This window comes from Apium graveolens, chromosome 1, assembly GCF_009905375.1.
Source record: "Apium graveolens cultivar Ventura chromosome 1, ASM990537v1, whole genome shotgun sequence".
NCBI classification, from domain to species: Eukaryota; Viridiplantae; Streptophyta; class Magnoliopsida; order Apiales; family Apiaceae; genus Apium; species Apium graveolens.
The window spans coordinates 198,655,208-198,672,097 of record NC_133647.1 but is presented as its reverse complement, the minus strand read 5'-3'; the positions used below and the strand labels follow the sequence as shown (position 1 = coordinate 198,672,097).

Here is a 16,890-nt window from a genome sequence, read left to right as displayed (position 1 = left end):
GTGATTAAAATAGTAGTGGTAAATGATTCACATTTTATACTCCCACAATTAATTTATTTATTATATCCAAAATCGCGATCAAATTCATACCGGACCCAATAATATAAGTCATTTATCTCAATCGAATATATTATGTACTCTCTCCGTCCCAATTTATCTGTCTTGTTTGATTTTTGATGGTCAAATTGACTCAACTTTGACCGTAAATAAAAACCCTAACTTTTATTATTTTGAAAATTTAAAATATACATATAAAAGTAGATTAAACATACTTTTTAATGATATAAATTTTGTAAGTATTTTTGATATTATACTATATGAAATTTTCGATAAAAATTGGGTCAATTTGACCGTAAAAAGTCAAACAAGACAGATAATTTGGGACGGAGGGAGTATATGGGACCCAGTAACCAGATAGTTCAAAAAATGCTAGCAGGTTGATTTGAATTAGTTTTAAATTTGTTTTTATAAAGAATTCAAATATTCTCATTCTAATCGAAGCAGGATGTTACATTCGTGATGAATAATTTTTTTTTAATAAATATGACATATAACCTTATAAATTGAATATTTGTTCTCCGATATTTTCGGGATGAGCGAGAATTTAGAACCAATGACCATAGAAAATAAATACTTAATCATTCCAGATATCCAACCATGCTTGAATTAAAATAATACAATGACAAAAGTTGTTACCATAGAGTTTCTGAGCAGTGAGACAAAAGTGTATGTGTGTATATATTTACTTATTGTGGACCATGTGGCAGAAAAGAGGAGGCTCTGATGAAGTATATGATTATAGTTCTTTGTTTATTTTGATTCAAGACAAATTGTGTAATCCTTTTGACCTGTCATGAGAGAGACTTGACTATCCTCAGAGGCCAGGCAATGCATCCCCATTCCCTAGCAAAATTAACTATGTTAAACTTACAGACTGTTATGTATAAATCCTTATTGAAAAAAATGAATATATTGATTTTTTTCCCAACCCATTGGGAATTTGTTGAGGATTTAGTATAATCGAGGATGAATCAACTTGAAAAAAAAAATTAGTTAGATTTCTGTTTCCGAACCACCAAATGTAGAATTTTGATCTAAGATGAGGCAGGTCAGGCCGAGTATCTACTAAACGAGTTCAATTCGTCTAATAAACAAGCTGAGTTGAGTCTCTTTTTTAAGTTAAATGAGTCTAAACCTTTGATCAAACACGTCTCGTTTAGTGAAAGAGTTAGGTTAAATCTTTGGAGGCAGGTTTCAGCATTGTATTTGTGAGGGTTTATAACATATATGTTACTCGGACTCGGACTCGGCTAAAAGTATTCGACATAAATACGTGTTCAAGTGTCGGATTCGGCAATATTTTGCGGAAAAAAATACATGTTTGTACCTTAAATAAGCGTCCCAACAGTCGATACGAGTACTCGAAATTAAAATGAAGAGCGCAGATAATAAAGTATAACATTGAATTGTTTGTTTGATTTTGTAATATTGTGAGAAGTGAGGATATGAGGGGGCAAAACCTTACATTTAGATAGAAACATATAATGGCTTTAAAGCTATAGAGGCTGGGAAGGTAAAGATCACCATGGATTTTAAGCTCAACAACATTGCTGATAATTGATGCGATGGACCCCAAATTAATGTCTGTCACGGGCATAACGTTTTTTGTTGTTACTACTTAGACTTAGACCCCTCATATTTCCAAATATCAATCGAATATTTATCAAAATTCACATGTCAAATTCATATCAACTCTCATGCTTCATCACTGATTTTTATATGTATCTTGTGTCATTAGCTAGGATTTAGATGCTCCTGTCTTTCACCTAATGAAAATGACATTTATTTTCCGTAGATAAATGAATTCCTACTTGCCCAAGGAACCTAATTATATATTTTTGTTATGGCGCTCGTCTATATCCAACGATAATTGACAAATTATGTGTCTCAAAAAGTTTCTTGTAAATAGTAGAAGACCTGAAACCAAGAATTTAGGCGCAAATAGAGTAACTAAGAAAAAGTTTAGCGGATAGATGGTACATCCATCGATTACGGGATATTTTGCAAATAAAAAGTACATCCATCGATTGCCGGATCAAGACCCTTTACTTATGTGGATCAAATTAACCTCTTAGAATGCTCCTGTACTATTCTCCTGATTTAGAATAAAAGGTGAAAGTTTGAAAGACTTCAACTAGATATGCATGCTAATCATCTAGTTTTTTTTTTAAAATAATAACTATTCGCCCTTCGAAATTACTTGTTCATTTTAACTTTTACGTGCATTTCTTGAACATATAGCCCGGCAAATAATGTGTGTAGTATATTTTCGGATATCCTAGTGGCGCACCTCATGCTACCCCTGCCTAATCATTCACAATTCTTTCTGAAAAAGCAGAAATAATATTGAGTTGCTTTTACTTTATGGTGGCTTTTGACTATTTATAATTCTGGTGAAAGTATACAGGGCTACAGCACAGTAGCCCTCAAAGATGAAGCACTCATGAAAAAGACGGAATAGAAAACTGAAACCTTGCATGGAAAATCTTGTCACCTTTATAGCACTAGGTTATTGTAACAGCACAAAAAGAGGAAGACATTGTTTTGGTATAGCAATGATCAGCTCACTTTCTCTTAGTGAGAAACACTTTTGTGTGTGTACAGCAAAAGGAAAGGTTGGCTGATGAAAAAGAACAGGAAAAATTGTTACAGGAGAACATCATGATCCCAGTAATAACCGACACAGAACTTGGGTTTTGTTTATACCTGACTGCCTATCCAAATCAATGTCTCCACTCTCCACCACTACCAGACTGCCTCATTCTGCATTTCTAACTTCCGCGCTATAGTCAAGTGTTTAATTTCTATCCTCAGACTATATTATTCTGACTCGGGTACGGAGTGTCGGACACGACACATATCCGAGTGTCGGACTTTAGAATTCTAAAAATTGGGGACACGGGACACTGTCCTATTTTTGGACACGGTTATGAGGACACGCCATATTTTACTAATAAACAAGTATGTTAAGTCAGACATCTAACAATAAAGTAACAACATAACATACATTAAAGTTAATTTTCTAAAGAACTTTACGAATTTGGGATCTTCTCAACTTTTATCTCATTATAACTTCTTTCATTCTTCTTATATATTTATTTTAAATATTAAGTGTGACTAATATTTGCTCAATAAATTGGTCAAAGTGTACATGTTTCAGTCAAAGGATCCGACACGGAATAAGTGTCATGTCCGAGTGTCCAAGTGTCCGACACAGGTACGGTAACCTAAAAAAAAGAGTCGGAGTAACTTAGTCCTTAGAGTAGCAGATTTGAGCCCATAGAAATAGTCGCTTTATAACTTACAAGAATAGGGTGAATACTTACAAGAATAGGGTGAATGCGCCAGGATCATTGTCATGCCCTATTAAAGCAAAATCTTGTGTATTAGGTACGACCTCTATTATTTTTTGGAAAAAATTGGCAACGAAGATTTATGTAAAGCAAGTAGCATTCAATTGACACAACTATTACAAAAGCTAGGAACTTATATAAAGGGATACTTAACAAGTGCATTTCCACTTATGGGAGTGTCTATAGGTAGAATAAGAATATACTTGTTAGCTGAGGTTAGAAATACATGCACTTGACATTAGATGCAAGGAAACTGTAAAGTAAATATATGTTTCTAAATTAAGAATCTATGTCTACATGTGATGCTCACTGATCCAGGTTCTTCCTTGACAGCTAGCTGCCTCTTGTAAAGTTCTACTTCTTCTTCGCATGCTTAATCGTATTCTTAAATAATGAAATCGCAACAAAAAAACGCATGAACCTAAACAACAAATCCATTACATATTCACTAAAAGCTTTATGCAATTGCAACCTAATTAAGATGCAAAAGGTCAAGAATAACATGTTATCATATGCAACAGAGGAGTACTACAGCAGAAGCACTTCAAAGTTCAAAGAACACTTCCTTCTCAATACATTGAGAGCTTGAACCTGATTCCAGTTTTAAGAAGGCATGGCATAATTGGTACTAGTTCTTTGGGAGATACATAAGCAACTTACTGCAAATTCTCACCGTCCTCGTCAAGTGTCTGAGCAATCAGGACAAATGCTGGTAGAACAACCAGCTTAATTTATAATGCGCTTTCAAAATTCCCAGAAGCTTCAGCTTTCAGCGTGACATCCCGCAAAGTGATCAAGTCAAGTTTGTAATGTCAGACTCGAAATTATGAGAACATCAACATTTAGTTAAAAAAAACCTTAATAATTGAGACTGCTAGGTTCAAGGTTGTCCAGGCCAGGCATCAAGGTGGGAAAGGTGGTGGCCAACCACCAGAACTATATTATGCTTTTTTTTACCAAGGAATCTTAAAAATGGCTGTCAGCCTGCAGGTGTTCTTCTCCTTATCTTTTTTTTAACCAGAGTCCTTTAATTCCTCTGACATAGCAGGCACACTTATCCACCTACAGACTGAGGATACCATGACTAGGTTTGATATAAAATCATAAGAAAAGGGGAGACTTACAAAGCTCATTGATGCAATATTGATTCTTGCCATCAGAACCTAATGTTGCTGCAATAAGAAATTCTACTTCTGTAGCAGTATACTGAGAATGAAAGAAATGGAAGGACCAGAATATGTACCCTGTGTATTGAAAGATAACGTTATAAGTAATCAGGCTTTGTGACAACATAGGGGAAAATAAATATAACAACTACTTAAGCATTGCATGCTTGCAATATTTTTACCAAACTGAAATTTTGCTGGTAACACAGAAGTATCTTGCTATAATGCACAGTCGCAGAGTAAAGACTAAAGTAATATAGTCAGGTTCTAAAATTAAGCTATCATGCACAGTCGCAGAGTAAGAATAAGGGCCATTTATGATGTATCTATACTATAAGAACAATATCATGGTTCCTTAACATAAGAGTCTCTACAATTAGTTAGCATAACAGTACAGTGTCTACAATTTCATGCACGGACAGTTTTCTGATCCATTGCTTAAGAAATCTCTCGACATTATCTGAAATCAGAACCACAATTCGCAAGAATAGATGTTAAACTACCAACTCAATAGGATTATATGATAACTATACCAAACCTAAAATTTTGCAAAAATCCTTATATCAATGAATTTTCCTAAATACCTAAAATGATATGATAACAAACATATCTTTGTATAAAGTTATGCTTAAAGATTAATCTTGACCTTGGTGTCTAGCGCGAAAACATAAAACATAATTAAAAACATCTAATCTTTAAGCCTTCCAACTTTCAGATTAGTTCTGCTATGTTGTTATCTTCTCATACTTTAAATATCAAAACGGGGTATCATTTTGATCACTAAAGTCATATAATTATCAAATAGATAACTCCAAAAATGTGACGAAAAAATAAATATTATCTTTTGTTAAGTTCTACACATTTTTCTTCAACGCTACTATAATCAAATGAAAAGTTATGAACTCTAGTATTTTAGATAATATATCTAGATTTTAAAACTTTTATTTACTATTTATTTTTAATTAAGTAAGATAAAATAACTATAAAATTTAAAATAAATAGTAAATAATTTTTTAAAAATCTAGATATATTATCTAAATACTAGAGTTCACAACTTTTCATTTGGTTGTAGTAGCGTTGAAGAAAAATGTGTAAAACATAACAGATGATAATATTTACTTTATAATCGCATTTTTAGAGTTATCTATTTGATATTTATATGACTTTAGTGATCAAAATGATACCCCGTTAAGATCAGTGAAGGAATTGATATATCACTTTCATTTCGGTGATCAATTTGATATTTAACCCCTTTAATCTATAGGGTTCTTCCATTGCCTTCATCTTGCGCCTTTAAAGCATATCTATATTATAAATTTCTCATTATGCAGTAGTATATTATATGTACTTTACTCAGTCCACAGATGACTCTGTATTTGTTTTCTAAGCAGGACAAGATTGCATCTCCAGGAAAGGTGGTTTGGTAATTCCAGCGAGTAAAACAAGGCTCTCCATAAAATGATGTATTCTCGTGAGGAATGCGTTATTCAATATATTCTTTGGAGTTCTAAGTTCGTATCTGAGTCCATTCTCCAAATTGCGCAGAACCAAATGAACATTTCCTCGCCACAAGCTTATCGTTAAAAATCAAACACCCACATCACAACATCATATCTTCCTTTATAACCTACCAGAGCTAGTGAGTCTCTGTACTCTTCCACAGGGGAGGAACTAGGGGGACTAACGGAGCCCCGGTCCCGCCAACTGCGGAATAATTCCAAAATTTTAATATAAAATTTTAAAATTTATTATCAAAAATTTTTTTGGTCCCCCTAAATTTAGAAAAAAAAATTTGAAACTGAGAATTGATTATACAAAATTTTATTGATTTTGTTAATTATTTCATTCAAAATAGTATTGATTAGATGGTAATCATGAAATTTGTTCATTAATCTTAATAATTAATAAATAAACATATAAGATAAAGATAATACAATTTGAAACAAAAAAAAGATGATTAAAACTAAAGTCTAAAAACAGAACATACTTGTTCAGTTGTTCTGCTCCGGTCCCAAAACCCCTAATACACACTATACATACAAGTTACAAAATTACAATCACTAATATCATCTCTCTTTATTTACTCTACATTTGCATCTAATCCGTAAATATGAGTAAAAAAAAAGAGATTACATCCTATTTTCAACCCAAGAAGAAGTAAAAAACTACTTGTGGTTAGGTTCGTTGATAAAAGCGGCTTTGTGAGGGAGCGTTTCTTGGATTTAGTCCATGTTAAAGATACAACTTCTTTAACTTTAAAGACCGAAATATGTGCTATTTTGTCTCATCATAATCTTAATGTCCAGAACATAAGAGGTCATTTTGTGAGATCATTTTGTGAACGACATACTATCTTGATTCCAGATATGAATGCTCCTTACTTTGATGTGCTTAAATCTCTTCGTCGACAAGGAAAACAAAAGCAAATGGTGACAATGGAACATCATTACCGAGTAGAAATCTTTACAGCTGCCATAGATCAACAATTACAGGAGCTAAACAATAGATTCAGTGAACAAATGACGGAGCTTCTCATTTTAAGTGCATCACTAAATCTTAGGGATGGTTACAGGTCTTTCAACATAGAGAACATTTGCAAGTTAGCTGAAAAGTTTTATCCAGAAGAATTTTTGGGAGACGAAAAAATCCATCTACAGTGTGAACTACAACATTATGGGTTAGATGTTCCGGTTCATCCAGATTTGAAGAATCTGTCTACTCTTGGTGATTTATGTCATGGATTGGTAACCACAGGGAAAGCTGACATGTATCCATTAGTTGATAGACTATTAAGGCTTGTCTTGACTCTTCCAGCATCTACTGCAACATCGAAACGAGCTTTTTCTGCTATGAAAATTGTGAAAACAAGTCTTCGCAATCGAATGAAAGATGAATTTCTTAGGGATTATTTGATAGTGTATATTGAAAAGGAGATTGCGGAGATCATTTCCGCCGAGGAGATTATTGATTCTTTTTATTTGATCAAAGAAAGGCGTGCACATCTCAAATAAATCGGTATGTTTTCTACTTTTATTTATTTTGGTCCCCCCATGTTAGATTCCTGTTACCGCCCATGGTCTTCCATACTATAAACATTATTATATCCCGAAAATCTTCAGGCAATTCTATTTCTCGGATCATCTCGATACTCAATTCAAAAAATTCGACCACATGTAGTAGTATACCGTATGAAATATGCAGCGCCATTTACCAACCGGGCCCTTGGATACGGCTTGATGTACGATTTACCAAAATAATGAATGTTACGTCGAGGAAAATAGTAGCTAGTCTTAAATTATATGATTCATCAATGAGATGCACAAAGAACTTACTACTACCACAATCGAGTAGAAGATATGTGTTTGTATGCGTTTGAGGAGGTTTATTGATGATTGAGATGGTCTTGAATGAAGGACTTACTTCTAATTACATCATCCCAAGTTGCGCACACGCATCTCAGTTGCATGAGATTTTTTAACGATTTGTTGTTGTTGATGCGATTTTTTTGGTATATTGTATAAAAATCTTGGTTAACAAGTATAGAGGAGGTGATTTATATGTGTTGTTGCCATTGAAATTGAATAAATTTGAGGTGATCAAAAACGTTATTGAGATGTTATGGGTTGAATTTATAGTCTTTTGTAGGGTTTTGCTTTCTCCATAAGTTATAGATTAAGGGGTGTTGTTATTAGTCCGAATTAGGCCAGGCTGGCCCATTCGAACTGATCCAGATTTTTTTTTAATATATATGGATTTGGCAAAAATGATTCGATTCTAGATTCAATTCCGCTAAAAAAATTGGATAAAAAATAAACTACTTATTTTAAAAATTGATCAATCCGAAAACATCCCTAATTAATCAATCTCGTATAAAGAACTGTCAGGCCTCTTTTCATTTGGCCAAGATCGTAAAACTTGGGAATCAGATTTGTTGGTTATGTTTTCAAAATTTGAATAATTGATAATATTTAAGTACTCATTTTAAATTCTTTCAGAAAAAAAAGTACTCATTTTAAACATTCGAGTAATCTAAATCGGTTCACCTCCGATTTCTGAATACTCGAGTAACGTCCGGATTGACCGATTTTTAGAATACTGTTTTTGACATATCTTTTTTTTAATAGGAGAATTGCACTCATCTACTACTATATAAAAATGAAAATATTATTTTTAGAACCTTAATTTTTATTTTACAGAGCAATATGTGTTGCATTGGCCCATTACCTACATAATTTTTAACATTTTCTTATATCTAATGCTACAGATAGCTCTGGAAATAAAAAATACTCTAAAAATAACATTTTCTTATACAAATGGAAGACTTCATCACAAAAAACTAAAAATTGAATCATCCATCTCCTTTGTTTGGTTTTTTAAAATATATGAAACAAAATTAATTGATAGAGACAATTTTATAATGATTAATCGGTCACTAATCAAATTGATTAATCAAAATATTATTAATCACATGTATTTAAAAAATTATAATAAAATTCAATTTAATTCATTAAACTTGATATATTCAATTTAATCAATTTAAGAAATATAACTAGTAATTAACCGCATTTTAAAAATCGAATCAATAGGCTAATTTATAACAATTAATGGATAAAATCGGAAATTTTTAAAAATATAATTTTATAATATTTCTTCAATTTCATTTTAGTAGACTAGACTTTAGCATATGAAGTATGAACCAGTAGCATTGCTACAAATTCTCTTTCACATTACAAAACACACAAACACTATTACACACACAAAACACAAACACCCCAATCTCATCAAAACCCTAAACCCCCAAACCCCACCATGACATCTGTTCCGACAACAACCTTAGACTGTCGTATGTACGAATCAAAGTACCCAGAAGTGGACACGCCTGTAATGATCCAAGTCAAAGAAATAGGCGATGTTTGCACGCATGTAGCTCTTCTTGAATACAACAACATAGAAGGCATGATTCTGCTGTCTGATCTTTCGAGACGTCGTATTCGAAGCGTTGGCAGTTTGATTAAAGTGGGTAGAATTGAGCCTGCTATGGTTCTTAGAGTTAATCCTGATAAAGGGTACATTGATTTGAGTAAGAAGAGGCTGTCTGAACAGGATATTCAGGTTTGTGAGGAGAAGTTTAGTAAGAGTAAGCTTGTGCACTCGATTATGCGCCATGTCGCGGAAACTCTTGAGCTGGATTTGGAGGTAGTGGAAATCTTTTCTTGGGTTTTTCGGGTTTTTTAGTATGTGTGTGTGTGTGATTTATTAGCATTTGTAGCTTATTGTTTGATTGTGTATTTTATAAATTGTTGTGAAAATGGGGATTATGGTTTATTGGTAGCTACGGAATTTGATTTAGGTGGTAATGGAGTATGGGACCTTGGTTTTGATTTGAATGTCGAGTATGTTTTATGTGTAATGTCCCTTAGAATGAGATAGTAATGTGATTTTAGACGAATGAGGTTGAAGGGGGAATTAACTGGATTTGCATTTTATGCTGGCAGTTTTTTTTTATAATTATGATTATTTTTACTAATCCTTTCCCAAAGAAGAGCTCGGTTCCATCAATTGCAAGTCCATGCTCGTTTCTCTTCCTTACGTATGTCGTTCCCTATCTTAATCATCAAGTTAAATACCATATGATTTTCTTCGTTCTTCATTGTTTTACCTCTTCAATCTCTGTTTTTCTGCACATTTCCATTTCATTCCCTTTAATTTTGTTATGTTTTAGTTAAATGGAGCTTTAATATCTCTATTATAAGACCGGTCTGTTTCAGTTGGTAGATATCTTCTAAAAATTGGCAAGAATGAAGAAATGTGCATATTTATTCAACCTAGGAAAGGTAGTGGATATGGCATCTACTACTGGAAGAGTATTACTCGTATATAGTCTACAAGCAAATTAGTGATTTCACAAATTACAACTAAATTCATCAAACCATGTTTCTTGTTCGAAGATATGAAATGTTAACAAAACCGTTTGTGATTTTTTTTAAAGTTAAAACCGGAACATAAATATTCTTCATCAAAAATGTGGGATGTGGAAAGAGAAGCAACCTGTTATCTCTCTTCATTAATGCATCCCTCCCTCTAACCATTTGGCAAATAGGCAGTACTTCCTGTGTGAGGTCTTATCTTGTTGTGCTTGGCTATTTACTTCCTGTATAGGGTCTTAGCTTGTTGTGCTTGGCTATTTTGATATATACAGATTATGTCGAGTTGTTGCAATTGGAGCTCATATCAGTCTTGACGTGGTATTATAATTTGACATGGATATTCAATTTTCTATTGCAATCAAAACTTGGCTTATGAAAAACTACTTCATTTTATTTCATTTATTTTTCTGCATGTATACTTTATTGGCTCAAACCAGGCTACCTCTATCTTTAGGTTTCTACTTTCTATGCCTACTTGTTACACAATACAAATTTAGGAAGACGATTTCTTAGATAGAGGATATGTTATAAATGGTAGCATTGATTTGCTTTTTTATCCTTTAAAGGAACTTCGTTTTCTATGAGAAATATTGGATGACCATTGTGTCAGAAATATGTTGTCGTTACTCATTAGTCATCTCGTCTTCTCTTTGATGTACCTTTTAAAGTTTGTTTGCTTGTATTTAATTGCTCAGTCTCAGTTATCCTGACTGTTCATCTTGCCTCGAGTACCCATGCTACGCACTTGCACACATCTTAGGCCAAATATATGTAGAAATTTTAAATATTGCACGTATCCATGTTCGACACTTGCCCAGCCCGGTTAACAAAGTTTTTAATGCCATTAGAAAATGCCGTGCAACATAAATGAGAGTGGGCGTAGCTTTGATGTTGTGCCATTAAATTTTTCTTTCTTCCGCATAGGGACTCGGCAGGATGGAATGAATTTGCATTTTTGTGTGGCCATTTTCTTTATTTCGTTCAATCTATTCCCACAAATTTGAATTAGAGCTCAACTCCTGCTCTTTGTTTTCCTTGTCATGCAAAAATCACAATTTCATTTTCTTCGCTCTAACCTCTTTCAAGCAAATCAGTGGATCAACAACTAAATTTAGGAAAATAGTTTTTCTTATAAATAGGATGTGAAATCTTTCTTTGCTACCTAGAAGGTAGATAATCTCCTTTAAAAATGTGTGCCGGGGAAACAGAAGCAACCTGTCATATCATATCTCTTCATTTATGCATCTATCCCTCTAATTATTCAGGAGTACTTATCCTGCAGTGAGTCTTAGCTTGTTGCATGTGGATATTCTGATCTAAACGGGTGATGTGAAATAGTTGTAATCTGACCTTGAATCAGCCTTATTCTTGATCTGGATGTTTTAATTTGAGGTGGATATTCATTATTCTATCGCATACAAAACATGGTTCTTGGAAAGGAGAAGTACTTGGTCCTGGTTCATTTATACTTCTACATGTATCCTTTATTTGTTCAAACTTGGAAACCTCTATTTTTGCTAGATTTGTCAGCCTCCGTGTTACACAGTACAGGAAGACCAGTTTTTAGATATAGCTATTATATATGTAAAGAATGGTCGCGTTGATTTGCTGGCCTTTTATTCTTCATAGGGGCTTCTCTAAACAAGTTATCCATGACAGGATCTGTATATCCATGTTGGATGGCCTTTGTACCGAAAGTATGGTCACGCGTTTGAAGTAAGTCTGCTTGTGACAGTATTTGCTACTATATTGATATAATCTCATTTTATTAACATAAAAAGGTCAAGACATATTTTCTGTTTGTGGTATGAATGCAGGCATTTAAATTAATTGTCAATGACCCTGATTCTGTCCTTAATCCTTTAACACGTGAAGTCAGAGAAGTAGGCCCTGGTGGAAAGGAGGTAATATTTGTTTGTCAACCTTTTAATTCTTCATACTGGAATTATGATAAACACCACATGTTCTATCCTTATTATGTAGGTAACAAAGGTTGTTCCTGCCATATCAGAAGATGTTAAAGATGCTTTGGTAAGAAACATTAGGAGACGGATGACCCCGCAGCCACTGAAGATTCGAGCTGATGTTGAATTGAAATGCTTTCAGTTTGATGGTGTTCTTCATATCAAGGTTTTAACAATGCATTTATGTGCTCTTACTTTGTTTTTACTTCATCTTATCCAATAGTGAGAAATACTTTATTTTCTGCTCATCTCAGTGAGTGAAAAATGATAGAAATTATATTTTTCGGTATCAATGCTGAATGAAAGTGCATATCAGCATAGCTATTCCAACTTTCTCATAATCTCATGTGTCTTCAGGGAGCCATGCGAAAAGCTGAGGCTGTCAGCACGAAGGATTGTCCTGTGAAGATTAAATTGGTTGCTCCACCAGCGTATGTCCTTACTACACAGACTCTTGACAAGGTATCGGTTTTACTGCAAGTTATTTAATATATGAATTTATAAACTACACACTGAAATAACTATATAAATTACCAAAATTGTGGTACAGAACAGGCAAATCCCTCTATTTTCCTATTGGACTTGATGCACGTGAAATGTATTAGTATCTACTCCCTCCGTCCCTCCCTATTGTTATTGTTTTTAAGAGAGTGTCTGACACGCATTTTAAGATGAATAAAAAGTATATTTCTTTAAATTTTTTTTAAAAATTTTCTTTTTTCTGAATAAAAGTTTAAACATTCTATTTTTATTCAGAAAAAGAAATTTTTTTAAAAAAATTATAGAACTATACTTTATATTCGCCTTAAAATGCGTGCCGGACACTCTCTCAGAAACGACAACAATTGGCCGGGACAGAGGGAGTATGTGATTATGTGATACACTAATAAACCGATTTTCCTTTTGTACTCGACTTAATATTTTATGAACCGATGTTTTTGGGTATTGTGAAATGTGGTATGTCTTTCATTAACAATAACAGCATAGGTATTAATAAAGCTAAATATATGTTATGTATTTTTTGAGTTTTCTTATAATAATAAACTTTTAGGACTGAAGTAGGATCCTTTTTGTGGATGGGGCATGGGGATAATGAGTGGGCAAGGACTGTCCAATTTAAGTTTAAAGTTCCTGAGCTTTATTTCCTATACTCGGAATCTTCTAAGTTTTGTTTAGTTGTGGATAATCAAGTACTCATTGAATTACAAGGACTCTGCCTTTTTTTTTATTTCATAATTGATGTAATGTTGAATTATAATTGTTTTTATGTGAGTGAAGCACGTATATTTGGGTTTTCCCTCATGATTAAAAATTGTGCTACACTTTGTGTTTGACTTGGTGATAATTTTGATCTATTCCAGTTTTTTTTGAGGGGGGGGGCATCGGAAATTGTGTTATGATGATAGAATACATCAGTTTGTAACAATGCAGCTTTGGAGTGATAGGTTTTCTCATATGTCTTTTGATACCGTTTGTCTATGTGTGTGTGTTGGGAGGGGGGATGCATCAGAATTATTTTATAACCAAAGAGAACACCAATCTGTAGTTATGCAGCTTTGGACTGCAGGGTTTTTCATAGGTCATTCTGTTCCCTTTTTTTGTATCTATTTGCCTTTCTTAGTTTACTTGGATGAAGAAAGAATGAGCCATTAGAAGTTATGTACGTTGCGAGTCTTTTTCACCCAAGTTGTTGGTTAAAGTACAAATATCTTATGGGGTTATCTGTTATTGCATTTGATAATTTCTTAAGCAAATACCTTATCTTTTGGTCAGGACCAAGGGATATCAGTTCTTAGAAAAGCGATTGTTGCTTGTAGCCAAGAAATAGAACGCCACCAAGGAAAACTAATTGTGAAAGAAGCGCCTAGAGCGGTGAGCATAACTTTTTTCCTGCTCATGCTAAGTTGATTATTCCTTCTTTTCCCCAACAGGAACTATGAATTTACTTTCTTTTCTACTCACACACACGTGCACGCACAGACACGAAACACGTGTAGTTTGTGAATTGGTGGGTTAACTTTCTTAGATTACTTGTCTAATTTACAATTATGTCTGATGACGATGTATTAATACAGGTGAGTGAACGGGAGGACAAACTACTTGCTGAACAATTGGCTAAGCTAAGTCTTCAGAATGAGGAGGTTAGCGGTGATGAAGAAAGTGACGAAGAAGAAGATACAGGAATGGGATCAGTTGATTTAGAGAGCTCAAATTCTCTGATAAATGACTGATGATGCAGCTTATGAAATATTACTTAAATTCCCTCCTTTTTTATAACAATTTTTTGGTTGGCCAAATTGTCCGAGTGTTAACAAATAGTGTTGTATTTGGTACTACTTGTTTTTTGCTTACACTAAACAATATTTCTAAACCTAGTTCAGCAATGTTATGAATTTTGTCTTTTGTAGAGTGCCCTTGTTAAGATATACACAGTTCATTGTTTACATTTATTCTATATACTTTCTATTTGCAAGAGATTTCAGCAGGGGGTTCCAGGAGAGTGCTAAGTAATGGTGCATATATATTATTTATTGATTTGCAGTTCCGCACTTGTATAATTTTGTTGCTGATACGAGAGAGACTAGTGCACCAGGTACCAACCTTCGATCTTTTTTTTTCTAAGCAAATATATTTAAAAAAAGAGTTCATATTGTGCACCGGATTCAACTGCTACATCCTATCTGCGGGGTGGCCCTTACTATAGGCGAACAAAACTTGCGCCGAGGAACTCCGACACTTAAGGGCCCCAAAAATTTCTAACTTTTTCAAGTAAATATATATGAATTTCCATAATATATGTATAGGTATATTAGGACTTCATAAACTGATTTCGACTAGGGCCACTAGAATCTCAGGGTCGGCCCTGCCAATATGGTAACTCTGGTACCCTGCCTACCTGGTAACTTGGTAGTGGCCAGTGTGCATGTTGTTTCCACTTGTTGAAGTGGATGATGACAGCAAACGCAAGAACAAGTGCCACATTGTCTAACTATTTGACAAGGACCAGACAACTAAAATGTCACATGTTGTGGACTATATGGCTTGATTATATGCACATGAACCCACATCCCTAATCAAGTATATATTATGCATAATTAGATATATCTGTCAACTTAGTAAGTGAGTGTACTTAAGTCTTTCCATTAAACATACTTGCACCCTCACCTCGTCTTCGAACTCTCGATATTTCGTAAAAGGAAATGCCGCTACACCAAAGAATGATATGAGAGAAATGTCGCTACACACAGGTTGGGTTATTTAAGAAAAAATGACAAAAATAACTGATTTTTGAAAAAATTTAACAAAAATAGCCATTCTGAAAAAAGTGGCCAATTTTGGCCGATTGAATACTCCACTGTCAGTTGGGTATCCCAATTTGTATAAGATACTCCACTGGTAGTTGGGTATTTCATATATGGGATACTCCACTGCCAGTTGGGTATCTTATATAAAGTGGATACTCCACTGACAGTTGGGTATCCCATCGGCCAAAGTTGGCCAACTTTTCAGAAATTGGTTATTTTTGTCAATTTTGTGTAAAAATAGGCTAAATTTGTCCTTCACCCGTTATTTAATTAGCTTTCTTTCTATTAAATCATCAAAATGAGAAAAGAAGGGACCAAATAAATGAAATCATTCAGCCAGCAGCCAGACTGATCATGTATTCATGTGCTTGTTTGGTTGAAACTAGTTTGAGACAACTTTGTTGCACAATTTTGGATTTGATCTTGCTAAACCTAATTTTTCATATAAAAAACCTTTAGATATTCTAACAAATCAATCACACACAAATTTAAACTATATATTTTAAATACAAATTGAATCTTTAAAAAAAATTCAAACTACATCAAATTTTAATCAACAACTTCAACCTCCAAGTATTGTCTTATCAAAACAGTTAGCTAAAACAAAAAAATTAATCAACTGCTTTTTTGAGATGATAAAAGATAAACTCGTGAACAATTACCACTTTTGTTATCTCATCATTCTCGTCTACCAATTTTTATTAAATCATTGTTTAAGGTGTAACTATACTTTTTTAGGTCAATAAATAATTAGTGCATTGGTTGAATTCGTATCCTACCTCAAAATACATTAATTAAGTTTTTGTCTCATTCGGGAGATCAAAAATTCGAACTGTCCAAGAGTGAAGACTGATCACAGCAGCGAGACGTGCATTTCAAGTAGAATGTAATAATAAATGAGATCAATCGCCCACCATTATTTAATCATTATTCATATGCAGCAGCCAGCATTGTAATAATAATATAAAAACTTTGCTTCACATTCAAGGTATATAATTCATAATAATGACACTTAACTGTATCTTGTCTTCACAACTTGCTCGTAATGAACTACTAATAAATTACATATATTTTGTATTTTATAGAGTAAAAATGCCCGTGAGCACGTACTCGTG

General features: G+C 33.6%; 2 protein-coding genes across 2 annotated transcripts; both read left to right on the top strand.

Moving 5' to 3' along the window:
• Nucleotides 1–6,945: 6,945 nt before the first annotated feature.
• LOC141716023 (uncharacterized) lies at nucleotides 6,946–7,590 on the top strand. Its single transcript, XM_074518757.1, has one exon. It carries the CDS (start codon nucleotides 6,946–6,948, stop codon nucleotides 7,588–7,590), a length of 645 nt encoding a protein of 214 aa, XP_074374858.1.
• A 1,691-nt stretch (nucleotides 7,591–9,281) lies between these two features.
• On the top strand, nucleotides 9,282–14,945 carry LOC141677872 (eukaryotic translation initiation factor 2 subunit alpha homolog). Its single transcript, XM_074483987.1, has 7 exons — nucleotides 9,282–9,775; nucleotides 12,166–12,222; nucleotides 12,324–12,410; nucleotides 12,490–12,636; nucleotides 12,828–12,932; nucleotides 14,244–14,342; nucleotides 14,546–14,945. Exons 1-7 carry the CDS (start codon nucleotides 9,389–9,391, stop codon nucleotides 14,699–14,701), a joined length of 1,038 nt encoding a protein of 345 aa, XP_074340088.1. The 5' UTR covers nucleotides 9,282–9,388; the 3' UTR covers nucleotides 14,702–14,945.
• The last annotated feature ends 1,945 nt before the right edge of the window (nucleotides 14,946–16,890 follow it).

What these genes read in the sequence shown, in the direction of transcription:
- LOC141716023 (XM_074518757.1), top strand. Translation starts at nt 6,946, where the DNA reads ATGAATGCTCCTTACTTTGATGTGCTTAAATCTCTTCGTCGACAAGGA.
- LOC141677872 (XM_074483987.1), top strand. Translation starts at nt 9,389, where the DNA reads ATGACATCTGTTCCGACAACAACCTTAGACTGTCGTATGTACGAATCA. An exon ending in CTCTTGAGCTGGATTTGGAG is followed by an intron (nt 9,776 to 12,165) that starts GTAGTGGAAATC and finishes TATCCATGACAG; the next exon opens with GATCTGTATATCCATGTTGG. An exon ending in TGAAAGAAGCGCCTAGAGCG is followed by an intron (nt 14,343 to 14,545) that starts GTGAGCATAACT and finishes GTATTAATACAG; the next exon opens with GTGAGTGAACGGGAGGACAA.